The following is a 16,896-nucleotide window of genomic DNA, read 5'->3' as shown; positions in this document are numbered from 1 at the left end:
TGTTTTTGTGATTGTATATTAGATCTGGATATTAGACTAGCTCTCCCGTATGTATAAAGCCGCTCAGAGTAAAATTTTAGTCTTAAGTGTGTCAGAATTCTAAGAATGATGTAATTTTACTCTTATTCTTAGACTTGGGAACCTTTATGAATCACACTTATTCTTAAGTTTCAAGACTAGGTCTTAGCTCTTAAATTATTTAAGAGAGCTGGAGAGGTGTCTTAACCTAGTTAAGAGTAACAAGATGGCAGCAAAAAAGAGGAGATATATGCTTTCCAATGAAAATATGATGTATTGGAGTTATGATGACGGATGGAGTTGATAAAATGATGTAAACTTGATTGACAATTCTTTTTGTAACTGACCTAATAAGAAATGTAATAACTTTAAATAAATGCAATACATTTAATAAATATTACTTAAACAATAATTAATGTTTAATACATTTAAAGGTGCTGTATGCGATTTCTCAAATTCGTTGTTGAACACTGTTGATTATTTGAAATCAACCCAAACAAACCCACCCCTTTCTTCATTGCGCCGCCACCAAAACTCGCACTCCAATCCTAACCTCTGAGTTGCCACCCTGCTCTGAGTTGGTCAAGAACCCTGGCCCGATCGCTGCTGGCATGTGAGGCGAATGCACAACCAATGATGTTAAACACCTCATTCTTTAGCGAGCGTCAGTGTGCAGTAGTTTACCTGCAATACTCTCAGAGTCTGGCCAATGTTACACACGCAATGAGAGTGAATGTCTGTTTATCACAGCTGACGTGAAACAAAATGCTTCACGAAAAATAAAGTGCAGATGATGAACGAATGACAAGGAAGCACAAAAGATGAACAATACAGTACACAAGAGCAAATACAAACACGAGTTTCTTGTTAATCGCAAACAATTTCGCTTAAACCATCAAAATATGAGAAAAAATATTTTTATTTTTATATTATTTAAATGTTTTAAAATATGACATTGAATACAACAAAATCTGTTTTTAATATTTAATTGGTTCTCTCTTGTTTTTGCATGTGTTCATAATTTCTTTGTATGACAGACTGGCCAAACATAATTTGAAATAATTAGAAATTTCATTTCATTATCACACATGAAACAATTGACTCCAGCTAGTCGATGTGCTTACATCTTTTAACACATTTTTAAAAGTTTAATTAAGATGTCAATTTTCATATGGCTGGACATCACAGTTGGCCTCTACTATATGGCAGTTCATTGACTTTCCAACTGACCATCAAACCATGCGGCAAAAGAAAGCCACTTTTATGTTGACTGTGGGCTTCCCTAGAGTTGTTGGAGCCGTTGATGAACTCATGACACATCATTGCTCTAACTGTAAATGAGGAGACATATATCAATAGAAAAAGATTCCACACCATCAATACTAATTTATGATAATTTTGCACAATGCAAAGATATTGCTTTTAAATCAATTTAAATATTAAAATGTTTGTGTTTTTTTATTATTATTGTTTTTTATAATAACATTAAATGACTGGTAGTGTGCTGCTGTGACTTCACCCTTCCAGGCTTGTTATTGGCTGATTCAGAGGTTAAGGGCGGCCATTTTGAGTTGACATCATTGTCAAAGTCCTTCGTTCACAACACTTAAGGCCCAGTGTTGCCAAGTCCGCTTATTATAAGCGACTTTGGGCTTGTTTTTCTGTAAAGTCGCTTATAAATATCGGTAGTCGCGGGTCGCGTTTTTTTGGGCTTGTTTCTAAAGTGTAGTTGCTTATTTGGGCTTGATCCCCCAGCTCCATAATAAGTTGTCAAGCAGATATTTTCTATATGTTATTTAAATGTAGGAGTTTGTCTAGCCGGCTCTGTCCCTCCCCTTTCCCCATACACACAGGAGACAGCAGAGTTTTTTCTCGTGATCAGGACATAAAAGTTCTTTTTACAATGATTGATTCTGAAACACACTGTACCCGGATTCTACTGTTGCTATAGTAACGAACACAACTTTGACGCGCATCTGATCGGCGGATAAAACATGCGCTCATATATCTTGCCAGCTAAATGTTTACTTCACTTAATAATAAAGTTTACAATAAATAAATACATATAGGCTAATCAATCATTGTTCATTGTAATGTATGCTTAACATATTGTTTGTGTAATTAACATAATATTCAACAGAGCATCTCAAGCGCAGGCAGCTGCCTTCAGAATGATGCCAGATTATTCTATAATTCTAAAGACTTTTAGATTAAACCAACTTTATTTTCCATACTCATTTAAAAATATATATATTACATAATGTGTTTGTTATTTTTATTCGTCACATAGGCTGTGATATCATGTGCGTTGAACTGTCTTCGTCCTATCTTCCATTGAAAAGAGGTGCAATAGTCCAGATTTCCAAAAAACAAAACAAAAAAACTTTAATCCAGTTGATGTAAATTAAAACAATCTTGGGATGCTGTTTGAGAAGCGTGTTTATGTGTGTTGTTTCCTACGAATGTAGAAAATACAATAGGTTACACACTATCACTGAATTAAATGACATAGGCTATAAATCATATTTTTTAGGGGGGGGGGGGTTCCACAGGCCTGGTTGCTTATTTGTCTCGCGAGATCTGGCAACACTGTTAAGGCCCTGTCCCAAATGGCACACTCCGGACTTGTGGACTTCCTCGGAGTCCAAACTTGGTGACGTCATGTAGTGCAGACCTATAGGGCCCTTGGCGCGAGTCCACGAGGGCGCATTGAGAGGTATTTTTGGGACAGACTCGATCGTCACGCCGGAATAACGGTCTGGTTGTTTTTTGACAGGAGCTGCAAGTTCGGGGATAATATTTAGCATCGAGAACAGGTTTCTTTTCTTTTGCAAAATATTATCTCCATGTCAACTACACAGCCTGCTTTTGCTTATGCCACCTGGGCATTAGACAATATATACATACTTATTTAAATAATGTATACAGTTGTAATAATACATAATGTTCCATTTGAACTAAGATTATAATTTTAACACATAATAAACATGTGCGTGAGTTTCAGATGAATTTACAGGTTTAAATATAAATACTAGGTTTACATATGACTCAGTAAAGCCCTGACATTCGGTTCTATTTATTTAATGAATCATAATGCGATCGTATTATTCAACGCGCTATTATTATGTTTGAGATATCAACCACTGGTCGATGACCATAATGTTTGTATAAACTGTAGGTAACAACTGGTAAAATGTACACCTAGGTCAAAAAAAAAAAAAAACGTAATGATACCTACACTTAAATATTTTCTTCTCAGCCATGTCATCTTTTGTTCTTGAGCGAAATCTCCTCCCATCCGTTGTCTGATTGGCATTTCGCAAAGATTCCTGGGTAGTTAAAGTGTGCGGAGCCTGCATGTGGGCTTCGCGGAAGACCGCTTCAAGGGTACAAAGGGGACGCTGCTGAGCACACTTCAGAGCGTTAAAATGCTGAATGGTACGGCCTACGGACTCGTAGACTCGGCGAGCACGCGCAATTTAAGTCCACGAGACCGAAAGTCCACATGAAGTGCGCCATTTGGGACAGGGCCTAAGTCAGCACTTAAGAATCCGTCTTACACTTTACTAAAAGTTGCTTTTAGCTTCTTTCTCCTACTCTTAGAAAACTCCTACTCTTTACTAAGAATTTTTTGACACTTAAGTCAAAACTTGAGACTATTCTTAAGAGCATTTCTGAGAAGTTTTATACATACGGGCCCTGAAGTAAAGTGTTTTGTTTTTTTAACCCTGATGCATCTAACTGCACATGTAGAAGGAATTTCTGAAGCATTTTTATAATAATAATTCAGAAAAAATATTGTCTTTTTTTTATATATAGTTCAGTTTGGGGGTCTGAGAGGCTTCAATTTTAAAAAATAATTTTCAAGTCTGCTTGTCAAACAAGAATTCAGCATAAACATACTTTTTTTTTGTCAGCATGCTTTAAACATCCTCAGTAAAAATTACACTATTTCTGTTTGGGGGTATCAGAACCACTTTGTTAAAAATTAATATGCTGATGCTTTTATGGTTTGCTGTACCAGCATTGCTGCCAGTTTCTTTTGATTTGTTAGACTGCATAGATTTAATCTTCTGACCTGAATCACCACATTGCATCATTACCTTGGCGCTTTGAATCAATAATGGTTTATTGAAACCTGCAGACTGACAGACATTACTAGGCATATTAGGCTCGGCTTTCTTCAGATTCCCAAACACATGCAAAGTTGGAGTCACATCTAGTAGATACAATCCCAAAATTGTCTTTAACACCATTAGTAACGTCTCTCCTCCATTACCTGCTGTTCAAATCTTTTCAGCTAATGAGTGCAACAGTTTATTTTCCATTTTGGGGCTAAGATAAACAATATACAAGATAACATTATTCATTCTCCTTCCTTTCAAACACCTTGTATCTCCAGGCAAACAACCCTAGAGAATTTTTCTCCAATAACATTAGAACAGGAGTGTCCAAACTTGGTCCTGGAGTGCGACTGTCCTGCAGAGTTTAGCTTCAACTTGCCTCAACTTGTTTTTAGTATGCCTACTAATGTTTGTCAGTCTGCAGGTTTCAATAAACCATTATTGATTCAAAGTGCTAAGGTAATGATGCAATTAGGAGATCCAGGTCAGAAGATTAAATCGATTTTTTTTTTTTTTTTTTGCTTAGTAATAAATGATCAAATAATAAACAATAGACATTGATTTGGATAAATCAGAATTCAAATTTAATAATGAAAATTAATATGAAAATATGAGTAAAGTCTGAGTAAAAGATTATTGCCTAAAGAAAAATAAAGTTTCAAGATCTCTCTTGAAGCTGGAAAGCTAAAAGAGCAAAAGTTGAGTCAAGATAGAGACTGACTAAACAGAGAAATTGTCATCCTTATATACTATAAAAACCATGGGCCGTAAGCAAGTTCCCCTTTAGATCACACTGGGACCTGTAGACCACAAAAGCCACTTCTGCAAAAATTAGATATCATCTCTGCATCCCTGAGATATAAAATATAATTTTTCATATTGCACTATACATCACATGATGGAAAATTAAAGGTTCAGCTCCTCAATTTACAGAAACGTAGCGTACTTGTAAAATTAACTTTCTATAAGAAGATACCCTTGGCCTTTTGCCTTGGCCATGTACACATTTTCTCTGTACGTGGCTCAAAAATATCATGTACTTTAACGCTTCATTATTTATATATGCCAGTGGAAACTTTTAGAAACCCATTCTCATGTCTGCAGAAAGATCAAAAGGTCAACAAAAGTCAACAGTATAGCATTGAAAAACAGTTCATGAAAACACTAGATTTTTCATAACATACAAAAATATAAAATCGATTTCTTTGAAAAATATGATTAAGATGATAAAACAAACACAGGAAATATTAATCTTTTTCTTCAGGTCACCTTCACCATGTAGTAATAAAGATGTTCAGAGAAACTGGAAACATGCTTAATAACTGTAGTTAAAGGGTTAGTTCACCCAAAAATGAAAATTCTGTCATTTATTACTCACCCTCATGCTGTTCCAAACCCATACGATCTTTGTTAATCTTTGGAACACAAATTAAGATATTTTAGTTGAAATCCAACGGCTCAGTGAGGCCTGCGTAGGGAGCAATGACATTTCCTCTCTCAAAATCCATTAATGTACTAACAACATATTTAAATCGGTTCATGTGAGTACAGTGGTTCAATATTAATATTATAAAGCGACGAGAATATTTAGTGATCAAAACAATGCTTCAGGAAGATTCGGAGCATTATGAATCAGTGTGTCGAACCATCTGTTCGGAGCGCCAAAGTCACGTGATTTCAGCAGTTTTACATGCGATCTGAATCATGATTCGATACGCTGATTCATTGTGCTCTGATGCTTCCTGAAGCAGTGTTTTGAAATGAATTTTGTTTTTTTTGGCGCAAAAATAGTGTTTTGAAATCGACCATCATTATAAGTTGTTATTTTGTTTACGGCATGAGGGTGAGTAATAAATGACAGAATTTTCATTTTTGGGTGAACTAACCCTTTAACAATCTGACAGTTGAAATGTATATTTTTAAGGTAAAATGAAAAGAAAGAAAAAAACTGGAGCAGGACTGGGCACCCTTGCATTAGAAGATCTCACCAAACTGGTTAACTCTCTGAAAATCTCCTCTAGTCCTCTGGATGTGGTACCCACTGCTTTGTTTAAAAAAGTTATGTGCTTTCTATAATTAATAATTCTTTGACGTCTAGTCTGGTCCAATGTTTTTCAAACAAGTTGTTGTTGTTCGACCATTTCTCAAAACAAGTCTTGATCCGTCTTTGCCCCAAAATTATAGACCTATTTCTAAGTTACCTTTCATGGCTAAGGTCATGAATAGTGTTGGGGCCTCATTTATAAAACATGCGTATGCTCAGATTTGGTCTTAGAGTGTGCGTACGCTTAAATCCACGCCAACGCTCATATTTATAAAAAACGGTCTATGACGTGGAAAAGTGCTAAGAGCCACGTCAGGGTCTGAGCAGACGTACACACTTTTCCTGGTCAGATTACTGCAGGTTTTTGGAAATCTAAGCTATTCTTGCAGCTCGCCAAGGATTTGGACGATCATTGGTTATATTTTATATGTAAATTACATTATTTAGGTGTTATTTAAAACACGGAGAACTGAAACCATTCAGCTGCGCGCAAGATCATTTGCAGTTTATAGATTTCACATCTGAAAGAGAGGCGTACGCTTGTTTTCTGTGTGTACGTTCATTCTATGAATCACAGGTACGCACATCGGAGAAATGATCGTAAGATCAAATTTAGGACGGATGCCTCACCAACAGAATCTCTGTCCTGTGGTGTTCCCCAGGGTTCTGTTTTGGGACCCATGGCTTTTTGCACTATATTTGCTGCCTCTTGGGCAATTAAGTCCATTTAAGGGTTTGTTATTGTTATGCAGATGCTATTCAATTATATATTTATTTTAAGCCTCATGAAATTACAAAATTGTCTGTTCTTCTAAACTGCATAAACTCTAAACCCTCTACGGACACAGTGAAGCTTGAGTCACCAGACTGTTTACATGGAATTCACAACAATGCAAATGAAAAATTCAACATAAATATAATATAAAATATAAATTTCAAACAATATTAAAGATAAGTAAACAGTCTATAATAGAGCTAATTATCGAATCCCAGCTAGATAAAAAATATATATATTTTACATATATTTAAACAAAATTAATTTTCTCCATCTGACCTTTGACCCTTTTTTAAGGATTTCGTCATTTATAACTGACTGTCCTATTAAGATAAATTATTTTTGGAAAATTGTCTGAAACTTCACATTCAATTGCATTTTTGCTATTTGAAAAGTAGTGAAAAGGTCTTAGTGTTTCAAAAAACATTAAAAAGCTTTATTAAGACAATGTACGGATCATACTGATACTGAATAAGATATTTTACATAAAAGATGTTTACTGATAAAAATGATAATTTTAGAAGAAAATGTCAGATGGCACTTAGTTTTGTTTTTTTCAACGGAACTCTTCATATACTGTACTGCTTGAAAGTTTGTGAATCCCTTGCAGAATCTGCAAAATGTTAATTATTTTAACAAAATATGAGGAATCGTACAAAATGCATGTTATTTTTTATTTAGTAGTGTCTTGAATAAGATAACGTTCATCAAAAAAATCCTCCAGGTCCTGCAAATTCTTTGATTTTCCAACATCTTCTGTATATTTGAACCCTTTCCAGCAGTGACTATGATTTTGAGATCCATCTTTTCACACTGAGGACAACTGACAGCCTCGAACACAAAAAAACAAACAATCACTAATGCTCCAGAAGGAAATACGATGCATTAAGAAAATAGACTAAAATAGGATGCCTGGGGTCAGCTATCAGCTGAAATTGCAGTTAGTTGTGTTTGGAATAATTATTATTTAATTTCATTGTAAATATTCTGCTATAAAAAGATTTTATATTTCAACACAATTCTTGCAGAAATAGGGAGTTGCCATCATTCTGATTTGAATGTACTTTTATCAGTTTTGAAAGCAGCGTGTTAGCATTAGAAAAATGTGCTGCAAATATATAGTGTTTTGCACATGGTGAAGTTTGAATGATAAAAGTATTCATGAATTTTAGAAAAAATGTGGTCATTGAATGCATGTTGTGTGAAAGCAATGAAAAAATATTCACAGTTTGGTCCTCAGTGACTGCTGTTTCGCTCATTGTGTGAAGAGTTTAGAAAATGTGGCTTCATACTGACTGATGCTTGTTAGCATTTAAATAACTGTAATAAGCAGTAATTAGAAATGTATTGATGCAAAAGTCACAGTTATTAGTTAGTTTATAGTGAGAATTGGACCCTAATCTATAAAGTGTGACCTATGAATCTTATTTTAATCAGAATACAAGAGTCTGTGTGGATTGTTCACTTACCTGATGTGCTGCCGCCTCTCTCCAGTAGCTGTGCGTACCCAATATCGAGCATATAGGTGTGCACATTACACCCGTTACATCGTTTTATTTATTTTTAAAATATCCTCTCTGCAGTTATGTACACTATATGTTTTAAAATTCTAATTGCATGCTGGTGTGCCTGATTATTTAATTGTGGGTTAATGTGTTGAGTCTGTGATATACTTTATTAAAAAATATGTGACTTGATTGATTTAAACTGGGATATATGACTTAATCTTATTGTATAGACATGTCTTAATGCTTTCTGTAAATTTAGTTTATCATTATAATTTATCATAGCCTAGTAACTTCTCTTAAAGTTCTACTGCTGTATTATTTTTTCCCCTCTCTGATTAATATATTAATTTTTCATTGTGCAATCCATCATATATAGCCAGCTATCTGAGGTGATACCTTGTAGACTGCAGGAAGATTTAAATTTCATTTCTTATAGCAAGAGCTCATCTTAAAATAGAATTTAGTTAATCCAAAAAGGAAAATGCTGTCATCATTTACTCACCCTCAAGTTGTTCCAAACCTTTGTGAATTTCTTTCTTCTGCTGAACACAGAAGAAGATATTTTGAAGAATGTCGGAAACCAAACAGTTACTGGTGCCCTTTGACTTCCATAGATTGGAAAAAATAATAACTATGGAAGTCACTGGGGCTCATCAACTCTTTTATTACCCGTAGTATTCAAAATATCTTCATTTGTGTTGAGCAGAAAAAATAAGTTCATACAGGTTTGGAACAACTTGAGGGTGAGTAAATGATGACAGAATTTTCATTTTTGGATGAACTATCCCTTTAAGTAATGAGTTCGTTCTCTTACTTTCCCCTCCTAAACTGAGTCTGAAACAATGGTAAACAAATGTTGTTGAATACACACACATGTACATACATATACATGTTTGCATATGTTGTTTAATGGTTTATATTCTGTACAAACTGTATATTCTATCCCCTTACACTAACTCTACCCCTAAACCTACCCACACTCTAAAAAATGCTGGGTTAAATATGGACAAACCCAGCAGATTGGGTTAAAGTGCTCCTAATATGCCCTCTTTCACAAGATGTAATATAAGTCTCTGGTCTGGTCAAGTTTCAGCTTACAATACCCCACAAATTTGCCCCTATTTGGGGGTGAGCAAAAACATGCCCTTTACTACTAAATTGCTGGCTAAAAAAATAAATACAAAATTTAAAAAAAATGGCTGGGTGAAAACAACCCAATCCCTGGGTTTGTCCATATTTAACCCAGCACTTTTTAGAGTGATCACAGAAATATGGGTATAAAGATCAGATACAGAGTGCATATCCTGGGGAGTTGATTGCCTCCACTCCTGCATGGCTTGCCATTGAGCAGGATATTCAGGATTCCTCCATTAGAAAGATCTTTAACACAAGTGCACAAACACACACTCTTACTCCAATAGCCTGCAATCATGTATTTCTCCCTCACAGACAGATAAAAACCTTTTTATCATGGAAAGAAAAAGGAATTATATCCATAGGGGATTTATATATTGACAATGTATTTGCTTTTCACTCAACTTGGACAAAAAATTTGGACTATACCATCTTCTCATGTTTTCAAATATGTACAGAATTACATTAAAAGTAAGTATCCCTAATTTTGAAATATGCAACCCCCCGAACATCTTTATTTTTGTATGACCTTTAATTATTGATTATTTTGGTAACACTTTACAATAAGGTTTCATTGGTTAACATTAGTTAACATGGACTAATAATGAACAATACTTATACAGCATTTAATAATCTTTGTTATATTTCAGCATTTACTAATACAGTACTAAAATCAAAAGTTGTATTTATTAATGTTAGTTAATGCACTGTGAACTAACATGAACAAACAATGAACAGGTGTATTTTTATTATAATGTTGACAAAGATTAACAAATATTGTAACAAATGTATTGCTCATTGTTAGTTAATGTTAGTTAATACATTTAAGCTTACTAATACTTGTAAGCTTATTGCAATTTTATTTCTTTATGATAAGAAGATCATGAAAATCAAATTAATTTTTTTGGAGGTTCATAGGTCCTAAAAAAAGTCAGTAACTAGTTCCATCTTTAAAATTGCACTTGTAGAAAAAAAGCAATGTAAATAATATAATATATGAACATAAATATAATAATATAAATGCACAGCATTGATTAAATACAGTAAATCGAATCAATCAATTTTCCTATTAATTTGGTAAAATATTGTACATGTTTCCATTTAAAGGTTTACTCATTTCATTATTCATATAGATATTTTTATTGCACCATATTCACAAAACAATTAATTGAACAAATGTTAACAAATCTCGCACGAATACAGCTGTATAAAGCACTTCATTAGTTTAAATTCTGGTACTCTGTAAACTGCTTAACTCATTGTAAATAAATAAATACACTACAATTTCTTGTACTGTGCAAAGTAGCTACATCAAGAGTTTAACAAAGTCACTTTTTAAAAACAACTCGCAACATCCCACCAAATAGAACAATGTACGAGCACTAACAGCTGTTACAGGAATCTAGTACATTCACTTATGTTAAAAGCTATAAAAGCTCCAGAATCAATAATAGAGATTTTTAGCTTTGGCTGTTCTGTCAGTTACTAATATATAACAAAATGCATCACTGTCCAGTTACTAGCTTTTGATTGAAAAGTCTTTTAACAAGAAAGTTAACAAGATGTGGTGTGATATTAACTTTGGCTTAGGGCAAAAATACCACCACAATGAATAAAAATGCCCCCAAAATTCAAGACGTATAGGGCAAAAATGTCCCTGTATGAGTTCTTGTTTTTAATATTTATAACAGGATAGAGTGCTGTTTTCTGGAATATCAGCACAATTGCAAATGTGATAGATATAGCCTATTGATTTTATACAACAGTTCAATAAATCAATATTAGATTACTTTAATTTTAGACTTAGAACATTTCGCTAACAAAAAATAGCTCCAAACAAATCCACATTGCCATTGCTCATCTCCGAGCAACACAGTGATGTTTCATTACTGAATCAATCCATGTTTTTGAACAAATTGGTCTAAAGGTGATGATACATGTGGCAACTTTTTGAGCAATGTTACTGGGCAATGTTGTCGAGCGATGTTGCTTGGCCACTTTCCCATTGAGAATGGGCAACAAATTTTGATCTAAAGTATCCAGCTAATAATTTGTTGCCCATTCTCAATGGGAAAGTGCCCAAGCAACATTGCCCGGCAACATTGCTCTAAAGGTTGCCACGTGTATCATCACCTTAAAGAATGACTCAATGACTCACTCATAAAGAAAGTCACATGCTTTGTCCCTGAATGAATCAGCTGTTTTGAACAATTCATTTGACTGAATGATTCAATGATATCAAGACAATGATTTGCTGCAACCTATCGGCAGTTTTAGTTTCATTACATTTTTTTTCCCCGTATATCATTTTTTTTTTTTTTTTTACATATATGTATATTTATATCTTGCGCCTTTGGCTGATAAAGGGTCCACCATGCTGCAAGACAGACCAGACTTGCCCAGATGTCAATTCAACACAACATTATGAGATCGCTGAATAATAAGGATAAACTTGCAGCCAAGTTCTAAACGTAATCTAAGTGTAAAATATTTTCCTTTGATGTGGATTATTTGTATACATATTGTATTACTAACTCCTATTAAATCACTTATCTAATCCATGTTCTCTAGATTTAATTTCTTTGCTCTCAAGGACTTTTAATTACACTGTCCAAGGTGCTTGCTGAGAGAGTGACAAAGATTGAATGTTGATTTTGTTTTGAATAGAGGATAGTGGTAGATAGAATGCATTTATAAATAGACTATTAAGAATGAAATATGAGTCAACATTGTTAAATATAACAGAGATAATTAAAAAGTTATTGCAGTCACATTGCATACAATACTTTTGTATGTCTTTTTTGGGGCTCCAACTGTTTCTTTGAAACAGGCCGCTGAATTGCAAAAGCCGCCAACTGTGACCACGCAGTCCTATTCATTCACACACACAGACACACAAACACACACACACCTTTATCAAGGCTTTTGGCTTTTCCTGATTGTGCAAGTGCCATTAGCTGATTCTCTGAAGACTGTAGTCATTCTCTGTGTCCATAGAGCTGCTGTGTCCAGAGGAAGGGTTTAAATCACGCTTCAACAGGCGATTGGCCACTGTTATCAAGACCTTCTTGTACTGCTGCCGCAGGAGGGAATAGGCGAAAGGATCTGAAGCTGCCTTGCTGTATGTTAAACACTTGCTGACAATACCCCAGTGTCGGTTGACATCCACAAAGGGAAGCAGTTCAGTCAACCTTGGAAACAAGACACAAATCCATTAACATAGTTGACAGCATCCACACGAAAACCACACAATACACAACTCAGTATTAATTTACCATGACTGACTTTGTGTGCTAAACACATGCAAAAATTATTATGGTCTTTTATATACTGATAGGCCTACAATCAGTATTAATCCGGTAGATAACTTAAAGTCCCCCTGTAATCAACAATTTTATCCCTTAAAACTCATCTTTGATCACTAAAATGACACATTTAAATGTTTTTTTTTTCCCTGTGAAAAAAAAATTCTTTATAGCTTGAATGTAATTACACCCCTGCCTCATTTATTATGCAGATATATGAATATGCTGATTAGCCCCGCCTCCACTCGCACGAGCTCAGAGATCCACTCGGTCAACTTACTGGGGTAAAAGCTGCACAATTGTATCGCTTTTTACAAAGCCAGACACATAACGGTAATTAATATGATTCGATTTTTGCTTGACTACATTATCAAACAGCTAATAATGTGTTGCTTATTATACAAACCGTGTTCCCGTTCGCGAGTCAAACAACTGCCTTCTAACAATCAGTATCCTTAGAAACGCTTTGAACAATTCAGAAGAGGAAGTCATACAGTTCATCATAACATCGTTATCTACATCACACACCCTATATTGCCAAATCTACCCTATTTTTTTAATATCAACAGAAAAATATATTGGGATATATCCTTTAGAGACTCTCCTGCTTCAGAGCGATCAGTTAATGATGTGCTAAATCCCGCTGCACATTGACGTGATTGGTTACAAGGTAGTTTGTGACGTCAGAGACACCAGCGATTTCAAAACTTTCTTTCACTGCAGATTTAAATAGAAAATACTCAGCAATGGTGTTGACTTATGAATTTGCACATGGTTTGTCTTAAAGCATATTAAAAACACCACATAGTCATATAAACAACATTAAAAACTTGATTTTTACCACAGGGGGACTAAAAAGAATCTACTGATAAACAGCACAATTACTCAGTCCTTAGATGTAGCCTAACATGTTAATTTGTTTGGATAATTACTCAAATTTTAAATAACTATTCATTCTCAAGTGAGAAATGTGTAGCTTACAAATGGACAATTTTGTATTGTAGTATTCAAATTTAGTAGTATTTTTTTTTAATCGTAAAACACTCTTCCATAAACGCATAATAGGCTACATTAACGTTACATTAATTGTAACTTTGAAAATATGAAATATAAATAGACCCTTTATAATATCAAATATTAAACGATATAAAATAATCAATAATAAAAATGCTTTTAATGTTGTAATCATTTCGTTTTTACTCACAAAAACAAAAACGTTTTTAAAACAAAATTAAAAATCAGTTCTGCTGGCCGTCTGATCTGTGGTTAACAACGATATGACAATGTGACCATTTTATTTAAGGGGAATAGAAGTAAGGATAGAAGGTATTACATACATAGCAGTATAGGAGCAGTGAGAAGTAAATATGGAAAAGAAAAAAAATAGTTTTCAGATCAGGTGAGCTTTCTTACAAGATCCTGAGCAAATCACCCGCGAGACGAAAAGACTGCGTTCTGTCACCTCTGGCGCACAAGAGCTATTCTTAGAAACATTTTTTTTTCTTGTCTTGTTAGCGTCATCTCACGACTCAATTAAATGACGCCATTTCGAGGCACTTTTGTACTTTTCAATTGCAAAACGTTTCTACAACCAAACAATTAAATTCATAATGCACAATTAAACGCTTGAAACCGCTTCGCTGCGTCCCTCATCATCAGCCTCTGTATCTTCAGATCTCTGTATCATACTGTATGATAGTCCCTCCCAGATTATTACATAGTGATAGTGTTTGTACCTAGTGGTTTGTAAAATGTTAAGCTTTTAACCAACATACCTTGTAATAACATAAGGGGCGAAACAGATGATGAAAGAGCCAATGAAAATGCTGATCTTCTTAGTAGCGCGCTGTTTTCTCCTCTTTTGTTCTGAAAGACAGCGCTGCTTAACACTACAAAAGAGTTGTAGACAATATTAATGACACACGATTCAGTGGGAAACCTTGCCAAACATCCCTATGATGCTTACTAAGAATAAATGATCATAAATACCTCGGATGAATATCTACCAGTAAGAAGAGGGTCTGCATGGTTATAATATCAATCCTCTTGCAGTGAAAGCGTGCAACTTTTAACACCTTTAAGTATGTAACGCACAAAATCAGGAGCGAGAGCATGAAACTGGTGGCATGAAAGACTATGGTGAACACAGTAAACTTAATCCGTGCGCTCTCCTCGCTCAAATGCAACGTGCAGGATGCGTAAATGGGACTGTAGTCAAACCATGAGAAAAACACCGGGATGAGAGAGAAAGTGAAGGAGTGAAGCCACGAATAACACACCATAACCAACGCGTCCTGGTAGCGCATTTTGCTTGAGTAACTCAGCGGGAAAACCACAGCGATCCAGCGGTCTATACTGAGGGCTGCCATGCTCAGCATGCTATTGGCTGTCAGAAAGGTTTCCAGAAAACTGAGCGTGCCACAGAGGCAGTCCCCAAAAGGCTGCTGGTGCTTTACAATCCCCATGAAAGTGGACGGCATGTTCAGGACAGAAATCAGTATGTTGCAAAACGACAAGTTCATGGTGAACACCCCTGGCACCTGTCGGCGTATTTCGCTGCTGTGGATGAAACATAGCAACACCAGTAAGTTCGACAACAAAGAAACAATCGCAACCACAACGATGAACAAAGCAAATAGAATTTCCGCAAAGTCCATTTCTCACTTCAGAAGTCCCCTTGCCGTGTATTTACCCCAGTTTGTGATGAATGTTATCAGCTGCATGATTCTTCCTCTGAGATAAAATAATTACAGTAGCCTAACAAATCACATTAGGCTCAACTCGCGCGCGCTGTCCAGAGTGCTGAACCGTACGCACCTGCACATTTCCCTCTTCAAAAAAAGAAAAAAGAAGAGGAAGAAGAACAAAACATTTCGAATGTCCACATATTGCGCTTTTATGGCGGAATAAAAGCCATTCACTGCCCATCGTGATAGAGGCGTTCAGTCCTGTGCGTTTTAACGCTTGTGTTGGTGAAGCTCAGGGACTCTCACGCTTGGCTCATGCGCACACTGGCCGCGACGGTGGGAGGCCGTTTTGTACAAATACTGAAAGAAAAAAAACTTTAAATATTGGCTTATGAGCACAAGGGCAGCGACAGTGGGAGGCCGTTTTGTATACATCATGGGGAAAAAACCTTTAAATCTTGTGGTTGCGTTTAACAAAAGACATGTCGCAACGTTTTCTGGAAACCCATCACGCTCCAATCAAAAGTATCTCCCCGCCAGGTACAAACTGACTTTTGGCAGGGCCTTCTCAAATGTATCTAGGCCTATTAATTGTACATACAATTATACGTTTCAACAGCGTTTTGTTTGTTTGTTTGTTTGTTTGTTAGAGCGCACAGACGAACAGAAGTCGCGTTGCAGCATTCGCCTGAGGTGTTAAGAGCTTCTCTACTTTTTACGTGCGTTTCCCAAAAATTCACTTAACATGAACACGTGAGCTTTAAGTGCTACTCAAGAGTCGCTGTCCATTCATGAAGTTCTGAAATGTCAATCTACCTATAGCCTTTTTTGCGTAACCGTATAAATACTTGTAATTTACTTGATGGTTTAAAGTTATTTTTCTTTTTTAAATTTGATATCTAATAAAAGGCAACTGTTAAATAATTTCTTATGTCTTGGGCTTCACTTTTTGACTTTCTTTGTGTCCTGGGATTTTTCCATTGTGCACATTATGTACCTACCTAGACAAAACAAGAAGTAGTGGTCCTTGGACACACTGACACTCTCACTTGCAACCAGAAGTTGAAGACAAACACACATTTACGCACATACATTTCTTATTTGTTATTATAAGGTTTGATTCTTAGGTTGTATGATTGGATGCTCAAGCCATCCTGGAGATCATTGTTTGTCTATAAATATGACCCTTCTTCCTGAATACATCTGAGAATGCTTTGTACCACCCTTGATCTGTGACTGCTTGGTCATTCTCCCGAGATCTTGCGCTGCTGCTGCTGCCACACATCACAGGGGTTGAGGCA

The 16,896-nt window shown here is 35.5% G+C and overlaps 1 protein-coding gene across 1 annotated transcript; it reads right to left on the bottom strand.

Moving 5' to 3' along the window:
* Positions 1–10,724: 10,724 nt before the first annotated feature.
* On the bottom strand, positions 10,725–16,438 carry gpr78b (G protein-coupled receptor 78b). The gene is made up of 3 exons (XM_048185907.1): positions 14,898–16,438; positions 14,684–14,797; positions 10,725–12,794 (listed from the first exon to the last, which is right to left on the bottom strand). Exons 1-3 carry the CDS (start codon positions 15,563–15,565, stop codon positions 12,557–12,559), a joined length of 1,020 nt encoding a protein of 339 aa, XP_048041864.1. The 5' UTR covers positions 15,566–16,438; the 3' UTR covers positions 10,725–12,556.
* Positions 16,439–16,896: the final 458 nt, after the last annotated feature.

The sequence above is a fragment of the Megalobrama amblycephala genome, linkage group LG3, assembly GCF_018812025.1.
Source record: "Megalobrama amblycephala isolate DHTTF-2021 linkage group LG3, ASM1881202v1, whole genome shotgun sequence".
Lineage (NCBI taxonomy): Eukaryota > Metazoa > Chordata > Actinopteri > Cypriniformes > Xenocyprididae > Megalobrama > Megalobrama amblycephala.
The sequence above is the reverse complement of the archived record's forward strand: the minus strand, read 5'-3'. Positions and strand labels throughout refer to the sequence as shown.